Below are 18,226 nucleotides of genomic sequence, written 5' to 3'. Positions count from 1 at the left end.
GATTTCAGCAGCAAAGGAGCAGTAATGCTACTACTAGCAGTGGTAGTGATTATCAGCCTGCTTGCCCAAGAAGGCTGTGACAAAACCAACAGCTGCCCATTAACCTCCCAATAATTTTGAAGAAATTGCTGCATTTGTTCTGTAAATATATTTCATAAAAATTTCCAGAGTTACAGCCACTATTTAACAGCATAAGAACTGTAATGACATAATTTACATTCCTGCAATGTCATTCAAACTCTGGCATGTAAAAATACTTACAGGAATGAAATGACATGTCAAGTGTTCTCAAGAGGTTATTAATTTTTTTCAAACTGCCTTTGCGTGTGTTCTTTTCATTCCTAATCTGACTGATGTACATTTCCTTCTCAGTGAATTCCCTTTTCTCGATGTCTACAAGTACTTACATTTGTGAAACAGGCTCTTGCACACTCATCTCCTAGAAGCCCACTGATCTCATCATGCCATTAGGACCTCAAGCGAACGTTACATGCTAGCACATGCCTCACTCCAATTAATTCTGGACCATTATGCTGGTTACAACACAGCATATCTAACAGAACCATCAATTTTCATCACATTGTAGACACATTCTCTATGTTCATGATTCTGTGAATTCAACAGAATTCCACTTCCTTTCGTCATCACTTGACAGTTTTATTTCCAGTATACAGTAAGACGACTCAGATCTGGGTCACAATTAACAGCATAACCATGAGAATTGAGGACACGTCGATCAACCACATCAGGAAGCAAATCAGCTCAATTTTCTGACTGAAACAAGGATACAGTAAATGTATTAGTTGCACCATGCCCTCTGGGTCAGCTGGTTGTAGAGATGTGAGACTAATCAGAGATACTTTCCCCACAGCTATAGAATATTTATAACATTATTTCCTTCAAACATTTGTGATAAATGAAATAGATATTAACCAAATAATTTTCACGACTTCCCCCAAACATTTATTAACAGTTGCTGAAAAATATGAATCTTAATATTTTTTTCTAATTATCGGTCATTGGTTATACAAATATTTTGAGCAACAAAATCAGTTCTACAGACATGCCCTTATGAGAGATTTGTGCTTAAAAATACTATCTTCTAATTAGGGTAACCATTCCGAGATATATACCACTTACATTGTTAAGCGCGCTTCTTGCTGGTACACTGAACAACTTAAAACCAGAGGAGAGGAGAGCCAGCCTGTGGGGCTGCTCTTCATCCCTCTTGATTTACACATTTTAAACCAAGGAGGTACTGCAAATATACCCCCTTAATTTAATACTAGGTTCAGGTTTTTAAAGTTGTGAAGCAGTAAAACAAAATTCCAAATATCTCCTAAAGCATGTCTTTACCACCGTCAGAAAATTCATGCTCTAATTGTGACTTATCTTTTAAAAAAACACAGCACAAACTTCTCAGGAGGTGGGACCTGAAATTTCCTGTTGAACCCAATCCCAAGTAACATACACAAGTGAGAAGACAGAGGATCATACCAAAGAGGCTGAATAGGCTGGGGCTTTTTCCCTTGGAGCATCTGAGGCTGAGGGGTGATCTTACAGAAGTTTATAAAGATCATGAGGCACTCGGATAGGGCCAATGGCCAAAGACCTTTATTCCCCAGGTAGGACAGCCCAAAACTAGACAGCAGAGGTTTAAAGGTGAAAGGGGAAGGATGTAATGAGCAACTTTGCACGCAGAGGGTGGGGCACATATGGTAATGAGCTACCAGAGGAAGTGGTTGAAGCAGGTACAATTACAAACATGTAAAAGGCATCTGGATGCAGATACGAATAGGAAGAGTTTAAGAGGTTTTGGAGCAGATTTGTAGCTCGGGTTGTGGGTGTTTAGCTCACCGAGTTAGTTTCTTGTTTCACAGACGTTTCATTACCATGCTGGGTAACATCTTCAGGTGTAGCCTCCAATGAAGCTGTGTGTGTTCTCCCGCCTAGTTTTTAAACTTTGTGGTCCACTGAGATGGATCGCCTCACTTCCGGCTTTGCTTCATAGTGGAAGGTTTATGGGGTCGAGTTCAATATATTTATTAATAGCATGCTTTGTAGAGTGCCAGACTTCTAGGAATTCTTGTGCCTGTCTCTGCCTAGCTTGTCCAGGATTTTGGTGTTGTCCCAGTCAAAATGGTGGTTCTCCTTGACCAAATGGACTGAGATGAGCGAGTACTGGTAGTGTCTTTTTGTAGCCAGTTGGTGTTCAAACAGTCTTGTTGTTAGTTTCCTTCCTGTTTGTCCGATGTAGTGTTTCTCGCAGTCACTGGTAGATGACATTGGTCCTGTCCATGGTGGGAAATGGGTCTTTAGTTCGGAGGAGTTTCGTAGGGTTGACGTGGGCTTGCATGCCACTCTGATGCCCAGCGGCCGGAGGAGTCCTGTGGTGAGTTCTGTTGTGTTCTTGATGTAGGGTAGTGTGATGAGTGTGTCAGGGCGTGTAGTATCTTTCTGATGTTGTTCCTGTAGGCATCTTCGGACCCAGCTTTTTGGATATCCATTATCCTTGAAAACCTGGAAGAGGTATTCTTCTTCCTCCTGGCCTAGTTCCGTGCTGCTGCAGAATGAGTCCAGAGATAGGTGATGCCATGGCTGTCCCTTTGGTTTGCTCATGCTTGGCCGTTGAAAGTGGATGGTGAGGCATACGTCCAATAGTTTGAGCATATTTTCCTTAGACATGGTTTCACTGGGGTCTTGCTCTTGTTCCAGTAGTGTTGTTATTGTTTTTCTTGCTAATGGTATGTCTATTGATATAAATAGAGTAGTGACATCAAACGAAATCATGGTCTCTTCGTCGTCATTCCTTATGTCTTTGATGGAGTTAAGGAATTCTTGGGCTGAGTGGATAGTGGGCTGACTTGTTAATTAAGTGCCCGAGTCTCCTTTGTAGTTCCTTGGCTAATCTGTGTGATTGAGTGTCTGGCAGGGAGACTATGGGTCTGGGGGGTACTTTTGGCTTGTGCACTTTAGGGAGGCCATGGAATTGGGGTGTGTTGGCTCCTTCGGGTTTGATTCTTGAGAAGTCTGCTTTGTTGATCTGTCCTGTTTAAGTTTTTTTTAAGCATATAGAGGATTTTGTTGCCTCGTTACAGTGTTGGGTCAGTTTGCCCTGGCCGGTATGTGTTCTTGTCAGCGAGCAGTGCTTGTGCCTTGGAGATGTAGTCCCTTTTAATCAGTATCACTGTCATGCGCCCTTTTGTCTGCAGGTAGTAACGTGATGTTCTTGTCATTCTTTCATCTTTCCAGGGCTGGTCTTTCCCATGTGTTGAGGCAGACACAAGAATTCCTAGAAGCCTAACACTCCACGAAGCTTTCTATGCAAAAACACATTGCACTCGGCCCCATATACATTTCACTAAGAAGGAAAACCGGAAGTGAGGCTATCCATCTCAACAGACCCCAGAGTTTAAAAGCCAGGCGGGAGAATACATGACGCTTCATTGGAGGCTGCACTGAGGATGCTACCCAACATGGTAATGAAATGTCTGCGAAACAAGAAACCAGCTCAGCGAGCCAAGCAACCTCAAGAGTTTAAGAGGGATATGAGTTAAATGTAGGCAAGTGGGACGAGTTCAGTTCAGCATATCTGTTCAGCACAGCCAAGTTTGATGGAAGGTTGTGCTTCGCTGCTATATAACAGTGACTCCATTGCTCATGTTTTTTTATGTACCCGTAACAAAAATGACAGAACGTGCATGCGGTTCCGGAATCCCAGTCCTGTGAAGTAGGAAAGCTCGTTCAAACATAAAAAGATACAAACTATACAAAGGTCAACAATATGCAGGTCTGAAAATATAACCAATCAATTCCTTCAGGGCTCATTTATCTCTTTTCACTTATATTGTTTAAATATCCTCATTTAGAAGACATTTACCAGTAAATGAAAGACACAAACTGTTTCTTTTAACAAACTTTCTCCCAACATTATCCATTATCTTCCGACACTTCAATGTTAAACAACACTTCAAATATATTTCACTGGCTATAAAGCAGTTTTAGATCTTGTTTCCAAATGTGCTACAGAAGACTGAACACACTTACTTCAACAAGAGTAGAACATTAGCCAAGAAGCCGTCAATCATGCATATTCACCTTCCCTAAAAGCCTTGCATCTTCACAACTTAGCCCAATTTTGCAATCTGATGAACAGAAACCAACTTAGTGTTTTAATAATTTACTGCAGTACCGATTCAAGTTTTGCAATGAGTTCCAATATTAGCCTAGATACTTCATGTGATTACTTTTAGTTGTGTCTCTGTTCAACGTTTTCAAACCAGTACGTTAGCACTGTTTAATAATGAGGTTTAGTGTCACTAATGAACTAATAACGTGCATGAGCTCAAACAAATCAAATATACCCCAGCATACGTACCTTTCTTCTCTGTCTTCTGAATGGGGATGGAAGGTGTGGGTGTAGGCACTTTCGGTACAGTAGCTGCTCCATTAGCATCAAAGGATTTCTTTGGATGATGCTCAGGCTGTAGACTAAAAGGACTAGAAGGAACAGTGCTTGGGTTTGAAGTTGGGAGAACCACTGGTTTGACGGGGTGCTGCACTGGGGCAGCTCCACCAGGAGTCTCTGTTCTGGGCAGTCGGTAGTCTCTGTCATTGTGTCTGTTTGTCTGGGACAAAATATTCTGGGAGAGCATACTACTGGCACCGCTGGAATGCTTGTCTTCCACTTTTCATGATTCACAAAGGAAATGTGGCAAAAAAAATAAAAGGGGGAAATGTTGTAATTAGAATGATTATTAGAGCACTACTGGCTAATTTATTAACAGTACCCTTAATTGTTCATAAGTAAATGTTTTAAAATGCAAGAGTTGTTAGAATCAAAACATCTACTCAGGATACATTAGACCTTGTATCTTACGGTGTCACCATTGTGACATAATCCATTTAATTTCCCTTACGCGCTCAAAGACTGCCAACTTTTGCAACTATTTTAGGTCTAGAACAACATAATGTATATCAGGATGATATCAATCGAATTTATTAAACTTCACAAGTTCCAAAATATTAAACACAGGAAGCACATACATTGTGTTACAAACCTTAACTTCTCAACCTATGTCCTGGTTTGGAAGCTGTGTGGCAATGGGAGGAAAGCCAAATTATGAACATATTTCAATCTTATACAATTAACTGCACACAAGAAAATCAGACTGGTTTACTCCTGGGAACTTATTTAAATTCTCACATTAATTCGCATAATAACATGTGTTCAGTTTTATTTTAAACATGCAATAAATGATTCAGGGTCACCAGTTCCTGAGGAGATGCTCTGCAGCAAAGTGGCAACTCTTGCAGGTTACTTTTACCCGAAGGCAATAAATGACTTGTTATCAGGGAAGATTAAATGATATCAGTAGCCAGAGGAGAGGGGTGTGGTGCAGGGTTAAAAAAAAATTCCTATTTTCTTTCAATAATTCACTCAGTTACATTTACTTTTCTGAAACCACAATGAGGAAAACTGCGTTATTTCAGCAAACGTACAACTCCAGCTCACTTAGAATCCTTAAGATTGTCACAATTTATGTACCAGAATTATAAACTCAACATCACTAAGTTACTTGATTCATATTCTACCATAAATAAACTATTTGTTCGACATTGTAATTAAATTGATGAACAATAAACAGTAATCCAATGCTACAAATTTCAGTTAGGCGCGCACATTATGTGAACTCTGTAAAAGGGATCTGGCAATAAGGGTTGTTTGTTACTTGATTAAATGTTGTTACTTACTTCCACTTGTAAACCCACTGCCGGCAGTTGCTTGCAAGGTTTCCCTTCTGTAATCTCGATCTCTTGGGAAGGAGTTAACAACCCCAACTTTACTTGCTTCTTTTTGCCTCTGCTCTCTGCACAAACAAAACACCATTGATATTGTGACCTATTTAGGATACTTGTTTATTTTACGTAATATTTGAAAAACTAAACGTGCACCTTTCAATCCACTCTTTGGGTTTCTCCCACTGAGAAACTTCTGTCCTGCAGTTGTAGTAGTATTTTTTGCCCGAAGAGCTGATGTGCTCTGACCAGTCATCAGCTGGTTCAAAAGGCTATATTAAGACAAAAAGAATTAAATCAAAAGACAAAAAAAAACACAAAAGTGAAGATAATAAGTGCTTCAGACTGGATTTAGTGCTCAATAACTCCAAAGCTTGGAAGCAGTTATTCTACTTACTTTACAGATAGTCTAGTACTCCAATTTCATGCTGATAAATATCTAGCATATTAAAAATTATTCAAGTCATTATTTGTTCAATTCACGAAAATACATTAACGATAGATTACACAATACTTGATACAATTATAGGATAACCCTGTCCATCTGCCCACATTACTAGTCAGAACTGAAATTACACCTTTCATGGACTAAACAGTTTTAAGTTTGAATAAGCAGCTGCTGGTATTACTGAATATTGATATAGAGAAACCAAACAAGAGCAGCACCAACTGTAAAGCAAGCGCCACATGCAGAACTCAGGCTTGCTTGGCTTAGTTGGTGGCACTCTATTAAAATTTGAGGGCTCACAACTTGAGCAATGATCCACACTGATACTTTGAGCAACTGGAATGCTGCACATTGGAAGAGCCTGCATACGAAGTTTTCATCTGTTCAGCAGTTTAAGATGTCATTTGAATACTCAAATAATTGCTCAACATTGCATCATGTCTCAAGTAGCTTAATTAATCGTTCCACTTTACTTTGTGGGATTGTCTTGTGCATAGGAGGATTAATTTGGATTGCTACTTATGATGGATCCATAATTCTGGACCATAGCGTGAGCAATTTGGGCAATTTTCTGCGGTAAGACGATACTATGCTCAGATCACAATTCCCACAAATATGGTTCACGATGCACGTATGTAGTACATTACTTAGTGAATCATTTACATTTTCACCAATATAGAGCAGCCATATTTAAAGGAAACTTTCTGCATGCCCGTGTATTTTTGGCAGGTGCAGTGATGTAAGAGAAGTGAAGAAAATTATCTCCATTACACACAGTATCATAAAATTAAAAACACATTTGACAAGCATTTTAAAACAAAAAAGTTCCACTTCATTCCTGTTTACCAATAGGCAAAAGCAAGTTAGAAGTCTTAAAAATGCTATTCCCCACCACTCAAATCTTTTGCAACCATACAACTCCCTGAATTGAAGTATGGGCAAACCAACCTACACGCAGGTTACTACCTCTTCATACGCTACTCTTCTTTTGGTTTTCAAGCAACTAGTAGATTTGTCTATCCAATGCACAACAGTCTGTATTCACAAACAGCACATCACTGACAGAATGTGATTTTAATTAAGGGCAAACAAGTACTTTCCATCATGCACTTTTACAAAGAAACTGGCTCTGCGGATGCTACTTCTAATAATTCAGATATGTTACAATGAGTTTACAAGACATGAACAGTTTACATAAAAGAGATACTTTACTAAATTATTATATAAAAGAATCAATAATTTCTATTAAGCCAACTGTCAATTCCATATTTGAACAGAGAGTTGGTGGAATGGTGGTAAAGTCATTGGCCAAATCACCCAGAAGGATAGGCTAATACTGTGGGGCATGTATTCAAATCCTAGCATGGCAGCTTGTGGAATAAAACTTTGAACTGAAAGCATGCTTCAGTTTCATAGTTGCCAGTACTATCATGTGTTATAAAAATCCAACTGGTTCACAGATGCCCTCCAGGGAAGAAAATCTGACATCTTTACCTGTTCTGACCACCACATGACTGGAGATCCATGTGGTTAAACCTTCACTGCCCTCTAAAAATCCCGGATAAACTACACAGCTAAGGGCAATTTGCAACAGGCAACTAATGTGGCTTTGCCAGAGATAGCCACATCCCAAGCAGACAATTTAAAAAATGCAATCATTGGGCCGTATTATGACATCCAACTTTAAAAACAGACAGAGCCTGGAAAGGCAACGAAGTTTCTACAATTTTGGCAGATGCAAAAACTGAGACATCCATTTTAGTCTACACTCAAACTGTCATCTTTTTTCACATGCAAAACAAATACTGAAAAATGTTCAACACTTAAAAGACAGCTGTCCTTCCCTTACCCCAAGAGGATTTAGTTTGCTTTATTCCGCCTGTGAAATTAGATCAGACAGATAATTTTCAAATTAAAAGTGGAGTGTACATTAATGGATCACTCCATGTCAACCAGCTGTCCAGCAGATTTGTATGCATTGTTATGTTGCAAATCTTGGGACATATCAATGTATCAACAATGTTTGCCTATAAAATTATTAGTTTGAAAGAAGGCAGACAACTACCATTTGCCCTAATTCTTCAGAAGGTCCACACTGAGTTATTTTTGATTCTATTTCTCCACAAAATGAAAGCTCAAAATGTAGCACCATGTAATTTTACAGCAAACAAAATTCTTTGAGTTTATCAGAAAATAAGGTAATGACAAATAAAGAACTTCATCCTCTTCGAATTTCTCAGACCCTGCACTCAAATATCTAACTCACAACTTCAACTCAAAGTTTACATTTAAGACAAAGTAACATTCTTATATCTAGAGATCATTTAGTTTCAAATGATGAAGATAGAATAAAATTGTGCTAACCTGTACTACTGTTCCTTTCGAAATAAAAGTTGTTCTGTATTTCATAGGATTGTACGCTTTGTATTTACGGCTCTATATTAAATTGTGAATATGCTGCTGACTAACTTGACACCTAAAAATATTTGCTGAAAAATTCTACCTTATATTGTTTTTGTTTAAATAGTTGCATTCTATTTGAAATTTATTGCAAATTTAATGACTCAAGACATGAACTAGACACTCTGCAAAAATATAAAATTAAGAAACTGAAATTCCAGTTGGCCTGAGACACGTTCCAGGTGCCAAGCTGTTGAATAAGATTTTGAGAAGACCAAAATATAAATGTCTGATTACCTTAAATGAAATATCTGACATTTTAGGAAGGAATTACAAAAGAAATACTTACTGCATCTGATGTTTTACTTGGATTGTTACTAGGATTAGAAGAATGTGAATTTGAGCTATGGTGGGTACTGTTATTATGTGAATTCTCCTGTGGAGAATAGCTGGTCCCTGAAACAAATACAGTAGATTTATTACATAGGCACAAACATAGTAAATTAACCTGAGCTAACTGTTTCACAAAAGGTTACTAGTCTATAGACATTTATTAATAGCTTAAGTGCCTTCTTTCACCAATTTTCTCACCTCCCAACCCATCCAAAAATTCATTGTTTCCTTTTTGAAGTATAATTGCAAGGTCAGTAAGTATCCTCCTGTAAAATTCCCAAATGCCAATGATCAACTGAAGAATTAATAATGGCAAGTCCCTTCAGCCAATCTCTGCACACACATTTCTAACCCAAAAGCTAGTTAGAAATCAAGAACAGAAACTTTGCCTGTTCTTTCCTTTCCCTAAACTAACACCTCTGGGCCCAACTAGAATTCCCATACTATGTTCCTTACCCGTAAGTTCAAGACAACTAACAGTATATTTTTGTCCCTTTAAACAGTCGTTTAGCATTGGCCATTAGTGAAAGTAAAGCTCATCCTTTCATTGAGAACCTCCAACTAATTCAAACATGTAAGGGAGCACGAAAAGGAATTATTATAAACGACATTTCTATCAATTCAATTGTGAGTTTCATATTTGAACAGTGAGAGATGGTAGCAGTGGTAATTTAGAAAGTTTACAAGAAAATTAATAAAATGAAACTGGAGAGGTTTGGTATGATGTTATTGATTACAGAATAAACATTCACAGAACACAAAATTAGTGCTGATCTGTTGACAACTCCAAAATAGACACCAAGAGCTCAGAAAGACAGCTCTGAATGCCAAAATTCACATTTCCAGCAAATTAAATGCATGTCTGGAGTGCACTCGATTTATTTTCAGATACTTGCACCACACAAAGGGGCAGCCAATGAGATATAGAAAACAGTGATCAGAGGCAAGTGCAAAAATCAGTTTTTGTGCTTTTTCTCAAACTTGGAATAATTGAGTGAGTGGAACATGACATGATTATGATACAGATTTCCAAGAAAATAAGCAAACTGGTGTAACAGTTCTGAATGAGAGTGATGACATAGGCTTTGCTCAGTTATCAACTTCCCCTTGTCTATTTGTCTTTGCAGCACGTAGATTTGAACTCACTATATGTTCGCACTCCAATGCAGTCGACTTTCAGAGGCAAATTCAAAGCCATGCCCAGACTGCCCATTTTGATGTTTTAACATATGTTAACAAGCAGGGTTCACCCCATACGTTCACATCAGCAAAACTACTGATTTCACTGTTAATTCAGTTTGTTGCCGACATGTGGAAAGTTAACCATAAAGAAAAATTGCCATATTTGCGCAAAACACTGCACTTCAAAACATTAATCATTCTGAACTATTGCCTGTCAACAGAAAACACAATTTAACGTAAGTAATTTTTTTGATGAGAATGGCAACAAAGAATTGACATCATACCATGTTCAGAAAATGGATACTTTCGAGATTGGTCATTAAAAGGATTACAAAATTAAGAGAACAGACTTTGCTCCTGATGAAAGTCAACTAACTTTCTTCTGTCAACCAATATCGTGTCAATTTTGGAGCCACCAATGCAAAACCTATTCGTTTTGAATATATTACAGATGGGATCCTTAAAACCACTGTGGAATTTTCTTCCAACACGGTCAGCATTTTTGCAGATGAAACGCTTGAGTATTTCCTCCCACTTGGAACAGTAATAGCACCACAACACATGGCAGCACTATCTCACAGCACCAGGGATCCAGGTTCAATTCCAGCCTTGTGCAACTTGTGTGGAGTTTGCACCTTCTCCCATGTCTGTGTGGGTTTCCTCCCACAGTCCAAACATATGCAAGTCAGGTAGATTGGCTTTGCTCAGTTGCCCTACAGTGTGCAGGCTAGGTGGGTTAACTACGGTAAATGTCGAGTTATGGGGATAGGGTGGGATGCTTTTCAGAGGATTGGTGCAGACTTGATGGTCCAAAGGGGGTTTGAGTCAAATCCTGCACCAAATGTGCTCCAACATCTGTCAAACTCCGCTTTTTTCATGAGTGAAATAGATGAGAACTAAGTCCAACACCTTTCACTATACATTTCAGACTGGTGGAAAATTCAAGCTGTGACCACTAAAGAAACAGAATAATTGCTAATTTAGTTAAGTCAAGGTAAGTATTTGATTTTATTAGGTGCGCACAAACATGAATAGTTAGAAATCTGATCCATTGATTAAATGCACAATAAACACTGTATTGCAGAATTAAAAGCTCAATAAATACAATTTTTGAGTTCAAAAAGGCCATAAAATTTTGGACCACCAGTAACTGTTCAATCAAAACATTCCATTCAATGACTTTGTATAATGTCCAAATCTCTGCATTTGGATTTGTTAATACTGTTGTATTAATAAAATGTTAATACTGTTTTAGTTCTAAAACACTGGATAAAGATTTACCTTTGGTAAAGGTGCACTTATGCGAGCCTTAAGGGCATTCTGTTGAGATTTATTCCATATTTTCGGTGCAATATGACACCACTAATTTGAATCATTTTAAAACCATATAAAATCATGTGATGTAGCATCTACAGTACAGAAACAGGGTCATGCTCCACTCAAGTCTTCTCCATTTTTTTCCAAAACTGTGTCATAACCTTGTATCCCTTAATCACTTAGATGCTTATCACATCTCCATTCTACAAGCATTTATATTTGCCCCAACCCACGTTAATTTCAAGTTCTTCATTCTTACCACTCTACAGGTGAAGAAATTGTTCACCTTTGCTTGTTCATTTGTAACCAACGCATATGATCAGTCTCTGGTTTCAATCCTGTCACCAACAGAAACACTCCCTCCATGTCTGCACCAAACATTTCAATAATCTTTAAACTCTGTTCTTTCATCCCCGAGTTTGGTCGCATCAAAAGAAATGGGATGTAGCCTGTTCATGATTTTCACAAAGTTATCACACATTAAATTTCTGATATCAACCTTGCAAATTTGTTTTTGCATTATTGCCATTGTCTATGTAACCCTTTCCTTCTTAAAATAAAAATGGCAACACAGTACCACAGGTTTGCCCCAATCAAGACTCAACACAAGTTTAGCAAGGCTTCTCAATGTTTCATTTTTGTCTCACTAAAAATCATCCAGGTTTTCATTTGCAGTTACAGTCCTATGGGCCCACATCTTAACGTTCAATTATTGGTTACATTCAAACAAAAATGGTATTGTTTCTGTGCACAAACCTAAAGCAGCTACTAATCTGGAATTCCTAATTTGAATTAAGTGCTTAAAACGGCAAGTTTAGCATTTAATCAAAAATGTTATTTGTAATTTTACTCGTTTGTTCGTCAATGCTTTTTGACAGCAAGGCTGTATTTTCCAAAAGATGGCCAAAATGTAATGGCTTACGCAAAACTAAGACTTTCTGCATGTTAACTGCACAGTAACGTACCGTCTCGCTCCCTGGCTCGATGTGAGTGCACAGTTTTACTCTTATGTCCTGTACTATCACTATGTTTATTTTCAGGGCTGTTAGAACGTCGCAGCATTTTGCAGGGTGGTGATGGATCTCCCGATTCTCTGGTTTTGTCATGGCGATGATCACTGCTGCTCGTGTGACTCTTGGATGGGTATTTAAGAGTCTGAAATAGAATCATCATAAAACAGTTAATTAGAAGAATTGTGACCTAGAAGCAAAATGACATGCAACTGTAGGCACACGTGCAGCTTTCAGGGATTTCATTGCCTTCCTAGTTCAATTCTTCATGTAAAGTGAACTCCATCTAAGTATAACTTAATTTCAGTTCTGACTAGATTTCCATACAAGTATTACTTTTCACTAACGTGTCAAATTTAACATTGGTTAGAGTAAGTAATTGCAAATTTCCAGCAGCCTACTTTTAAAAAGTGATGTTGGCCTTCACCCTTGAAAGAATTTAAAACTAGGCTTAAAAACACAAACAGAAATGATACATACTACCCTATCCTACTAACTTTAATAAATTAATTGCAAAAACAACTGGGTTTAAACAGAAATCTGTGTGTCAGCTCATCGTTAGAGCAGAAATATGTCTCTTAAAAAGGTGTTCAAAAACGTAGGAACAAAAAAGCAGGGACACGGAAACCTAGGCCCTCCTACAGTTCACAATTTATTTACATGTATTTTTATGTGTTCATATTCAAAAGTAAAAAAAAAAGCTATCAGAGCCAATTGAATCTAAAACACAGTCATGAAAATACGTCCGATGTCATTAAATGGTATTTTCGCACAAGATTTTAAAATGAACTTTTATCTTATGCACCGTCTCCTTAAAATCCAGCTGTAAAGTCGTGAGGCCTGTTACAGACGCACAAGCCTTCATTAAAGTAAATGGCATTCGATTCACTCTGAGAAATATACCTGATAGGGCTGGGATTCCCTCCTGTCGTGACACCTGCAAAGAAATAAAAACCAGAAAATGAATGTGCCAGCGGTGGTCTAAAACGTATTTTTCTTAAAACTTTGAAACAAAAACTCGGCAGAAAATGTACATATTTTTAAACAAGATCTTTCACAGTAAAATGATCACAAAGGTGGGGAATTCGTTTCATTAAGTTTTTACTTATTTCGGTTTACAGCAAAAATGGCGGATTGTCAAAAGATAAGGAGAATTCGAAAAAGGGTAAAAGGAGATTTAAAGAATAACAAGAAGAAAACCTGAACATTTTACCCATCATTGAGTCTCGGTTGTTTCCTTGCATACATTACCATCAATGCTGTTGTATGTGGAGTGGATCAAAAGGTAAATTATATTTTTTTTCTAAAGGGAAGGGCAAAATATTCAGAAAAACCGGCCCTTCTCTTTTTTTAAAAAAACAGGTAAGGACACTACCAACTCTCGGGATCCATCTCACACACACAAACCAACACTGAAGAGGACGAGGCCCATACTACATACGGGTAACGCGTCAGCGATCGGGAACAGCCGACCCTCCCGCCAACGATCGTTTTTTTCCGGAAACCCTTCGGCTCTTTCCGTTCAACTGAAGCCAGCACGCGAGCAAAACGAAGAGGCAAATAAATAATGAACAGAGGCGGCTACATAAAACAACACACCATTTCATACATATTGCAAAGGTCGCCTCCTAATTTGCTAAGCGGCTGATTTCTGGCTTCCTAATTTTCTAAACGGCATGCTGGGAGATGGGTCACGTGACCGGATCGTGGCTTGACGTCTACTTATTTTAAAGAGAGATTGAGGTGAACGGTGGGATGTAGAACGGTTGTGTTTTTTCTTCCCGCAAAAACAAAACACAATATTCGCTGAGTTGAGTTCTTCGGTGCCAAAAAGAAAAACAAACCTCACACGCAAATGAAAGGGTAAATACAGAGACTCAGTAAGACACTGATGGATGGACTGCGCCAGGGCAAGTCATGGCTGCGCGGGCCTGCGGAGTGATCGTGTATAGTAAATGGCAGCCAGTCACTGACTTACGTTGGGGCTTTACATGTGCATGTGCATCGCTTGTTTGTCTACTTTCTAGCCACTAACCGTTGCGCGATGATTCAAAATATGTTATTTGCCGTCTGTTTCCATTTTCTTTCGAGGTGTTATGAGAGTAAATAAAACGTGAAGACCGTATGGCTCGGTAATGTTGTATTGAAGAAAAGTAATGTAAATTCTTGATTTGCTGACACTTAATAAACTTTGCGACGTCGTTATCTTATTGTTCCAACACTGTTTCGGTATTGCGGAAAATCAGTCTTGGATGCACATAGTTGGGTGTTTTTTTGTGTCCGATTTGATAGTTTTGCCATTCAAAATAAACTAACAAGCAAAATTAGAGTTAAGAAATATTCTACTCATTGAACCTCTTTCTTCGATCGGTTATTTGGAGCGCAGAAATATTTAGCTGAAAATCTTCACAAATATGCAAACTGTACACTTGCTGTACCCATTGTTTTAACACTTTGTTTTCTACGGTGTGACTAACGCACAAACCCAACATTTGCTGTTCACCTTCTATTGCCCCTGAATTATTTCAAACTACACAATTACAAAGTTTAAAAACTTTAACAAAAGCCAAAGCAATATAGTGTGAGATGTACACAGTGCAGTAACTAATTGGTAAAGTAAATAATGTGTTTTCAAACTTGTCTTATCAAAAAAACCTTACAGCAGCTCATCCTTCACTTTTGAGGTGAGGAGAATATTTTGGAAAGGATTATCTGCTTCATGTAATCAGCAAAAAACTAAGATGTTAAGGAAACAATGGAGAGAAGAGTCTTTCATAAACCTTGTTTAGATGTGTACCTTGGGATAACATTCTGGCAAAATTTTCTGTACTGTTTTTCATCTTTAAATCTAAATTGGTGCTAACAGTTGTTACCTAGTTACTTTTGTGCCTTTGTTTGAAATCCCTGGCCTTTTCACTGACACCCTTCAATATTGATGTCTTCCAGGTATATGCTATTGTTGTCTTAACTCTGAATGTATTACATGTTTAACCATGTACATCTAATGTATTAGATGTAAAACCAAATTTACATTTACATCTTTCCTATCACTGGAAGTCCTAAGGCATTTTCTATGGAATCAGAGTCTGAAGCTGGCAGTGGGTGGTGAAGGAGATGATTGGAAGCAGGGTTTTAAAATGCATTTGTCCTTGAGATTTGCATATAGCTGGCATTTGTTGATTCAACTGAATACATTGCTCAGCTGAGCACCTATGTTTGTCCTTAAACAAAATTTGGTGTATCTGTTTGATTTTTTTTTTGTGCCAAGTGATGGTTTCATTATCACTTTTACTGCTACCAGTGGATGTGTATTTTTTTCCCAACTAAATTTCAAGTTTCCAAACTATTGAGATTCATATGTGTGTTTTCTAGTTAACTTATCCAATAGTTAAACAAATATGAGGTGTTCATTACTGAGAAAGCATTTAAAAATAACAGTGCTGTAGTTAAGTTAATGGAGTTAGGAGAGCTGCTTCAGTTATTATGCTGCAGATTGAGGGAGGAATTCAGCAACCCAGCACCAAAGTGGAATAGGAAGAATAAAAACATAGACTATTTTCTAAATGAGGAAAGACTTCAGAAATCTTATATACAAAGGGACTTTGTCCTACTTCAGGATTCTGTTAAGTTTAACATGGCAGGTTCAGTTGGCAGTTTGGAATGCATTTGACTTAGTAAGAGCTAGAATACAAGAGCAGAGATGTACTAATGAGGCTGCATTTCAGAAAGTTGAGAGAAATTTTGGGCCTCATATTTAGAACGAGTATGCTGATCTTGGAGGGGTCCAGAGGTGGTTTACAACAATTGTTATCTAAGAAATGGTTGAGGACCCTGGGTCTGAACGCAGTAGAGTTTCAGTGAAAAAGGGACATCTCATTGAGACTGACAAAATACTGAAAAGCCTGGAGGTGGCATGGTGCGAGATGGTGTCGGGGACAGTATCAGCAGAGAAAGAAAAGTTGGACTCCCCTGAGTTTATATATTTTAACTTTATTCTAAATTAATGTGCTTGGTGTCTATATATGGTGACAGTACACTGCGTTTTACTGTATTTTGTATTGAATACATGACAATAAATGATTCAACACCAAAATGGACATGAAGATGAAGGGTCTAGGCCTTCCTGTTCCTATGATGCTGCTTGGCCTGCTGTGTTCATCCAGCTTGTTATCCCTGTGAAGATGATGTTTCCAGAAGTAGGAGAGATTTGGACCTGAGGGCACAGCCTCATAATGAAGGAGAAACCTTTTTAGAACTCTGATGAGGAACTTCTTACGTCAGTGGATGGTGAATCAGTGGAAGCTATTGGGTATATTTAAAGAGACAGAGGCTCTTGATTAACAAGGGGATCGAGTGTGATTGGGAAAAGGCAAGAGAACGGTGCAGAGAAGCAACATGATTAAATGGTAGCATATACTTCATCGACCAAATTGCCTAATTCTATATATTGTGGTCTTAAAGGGTGAGAGATGATTGCAGAAGAATAGGACAAGGTTGTGGAGGTACTTGAAAATAGTGTTTCAAAATTGGTCTGCTGAGAAAAGTTAATGAATGATATCGTTTGACTTGATGTAGGAAGTCTGAGTTAGGTATTAATAAAGCATTTTTCACTCAAGTAGTGAGACTATTGGAGAAATCAAACTATGAAGCTATGAATGGTAGTGTAGGTAAAACAAATATTGCCATGAAGATGTAACAAAGTAGTTTTGATCACTGCACATGTAAGTCTGTAGTCTGCTATTTGGTTTCCTCAGAATATGAAAGAGGCAAGTTTTAGTAAGAGCCTAAAAACAGATTTTCCTGGACTTGAAGCATTTAACACTCATTCTCTCCACAGATACTGTCAGACCTGCTGAGTTTCTCAAGCAATTTTGTTTGAGGTCTTTTAAGTTTGATTGGAAAGCAATTCCAGTTTTGAGGGCTTTGTTCCATGTGCTATCAAGGCAGCATGGAAGTTGTCATGAAATCGAACTTCATTTTGCACAGTTGTGAATTTGGTTATGACCCTGATAGTTTAGGGAAGCAGTGTGATGGTGAACAAGATGCATTTGAGGCACACCTTGGTTTGTTGTATAGGGGCAGGAGGTCAGGTTGTTGAATGAGATGTACTGGGTATATAAATACAGATAGAAATAAATTAGGCTGAGAGGATCAAGTTTTATGCTGAATTTGTCTATTATAGAGGAGAACTGAGCATTTGCTTAAATTTGAAAGAGATTGAAGAAAACTGGGGAGAAAATGGCACACCTTGTCATAACCTTAGTGTTTGCTTACTTTTTGCACTTAGCAAAACCACCTAATGTTTGTAGGATTTCAGTGAGTGTAGAGATGAGTCAGCATTCCTGCTCAAGAAATTAGTTCTAACCAGCCTCCTCATTCACTGTTGCTGCTGCTGCATCGGGAACTTATCTATTACAATAGTAAAAACAGTGCTGGTGAAACATAGGTCTTTTGGAGAGAGAAACAGTTGTCATAGTGGACTCAAAAATGCTAAAACTTCAGGCGCTGAGGAAGAACTCTTGTTTTTCTTCAGTGTTGTCAAACTTGCTGAATCTCCAGCCCTTTTTTTAAATTTCAGTTTCCAGCTCCTGCAAACACTAATGATAAATGTAGTTGCAAACAGAGAATGCTAATTGAAAACTACATTTTGATTTTGGGAAAGAGTAACCTTTTTAAA

At 38.1% G+C, this 18,226-nt stretch overlaps 1 protein-coding gene across 2 annotated transcripts in view; it reads right to left on the bottom strand.

The window, feature by feature from the left end:
• Positions 1–14,002, bottom strand: part of waca (WW domain containing adaptor with coiled-coil a) — a 128,424-nt gene extending 114,422 nt beyond the window's left edge. The window contains exons 1-7 of one of the 2 annotated variants that reach the window (XM_048562661.1): positions 13,763–14,002; positions 13,453–13,486; positions 12,505–12,694; positions 8,997–9,103; positions 5,956–6,071; positions 5,755–5,870; positions 4,379–4,687 (exon numbers count right to left, since the gene is read on the bottom strand). In XM_048562661.1, coding sequence (XP_048418618.1) covers positions 4,379–4,687; positions 5,755–5,870; positions 5,956–6,071; positions 8,997–9,103; positions 12,505–12,694; positions 13,453–13,486; positions 13,763–13,803 — 913 coding nt within the window. In that variant the 5' untranslated portion in view covers positions 13,804–14,002. The remainder of the gene's footprint in view (positions 1–4,378; positions 4,688–5,754; positions 5,871–5,955; positions 6,072–8,996; positions 9,104–12,504; positions 12,695–13,452; positions 13,487–13,762) is intronic. The other variant, XM_048562671.1, reaches the window with a different exon arrangement.
• Positions 14,003–18,226: the final 4,224 nt, after the last annotated feature.

Source organism: Stegostoma tigrinum, chromosome 2, assembly GCF_030684315.1.
Source record: "Stegostoma tigrinum isolate sSteTig4 chromosome 2, sSteTig4.hap1, whole genome shotgun sequence".
Taxonomy (NCBI): Eukaryota; Metazoa; Chordata; class Chondrichthyes; order Orectolobiformes; family Stegostomatidae; genus Stegostoma; species Stegostoma tigrinum.
Note: the sequence above shows the minus strand (reverse complement) of the source record. Positions and strands in the feature narration are given on the sequence as shown.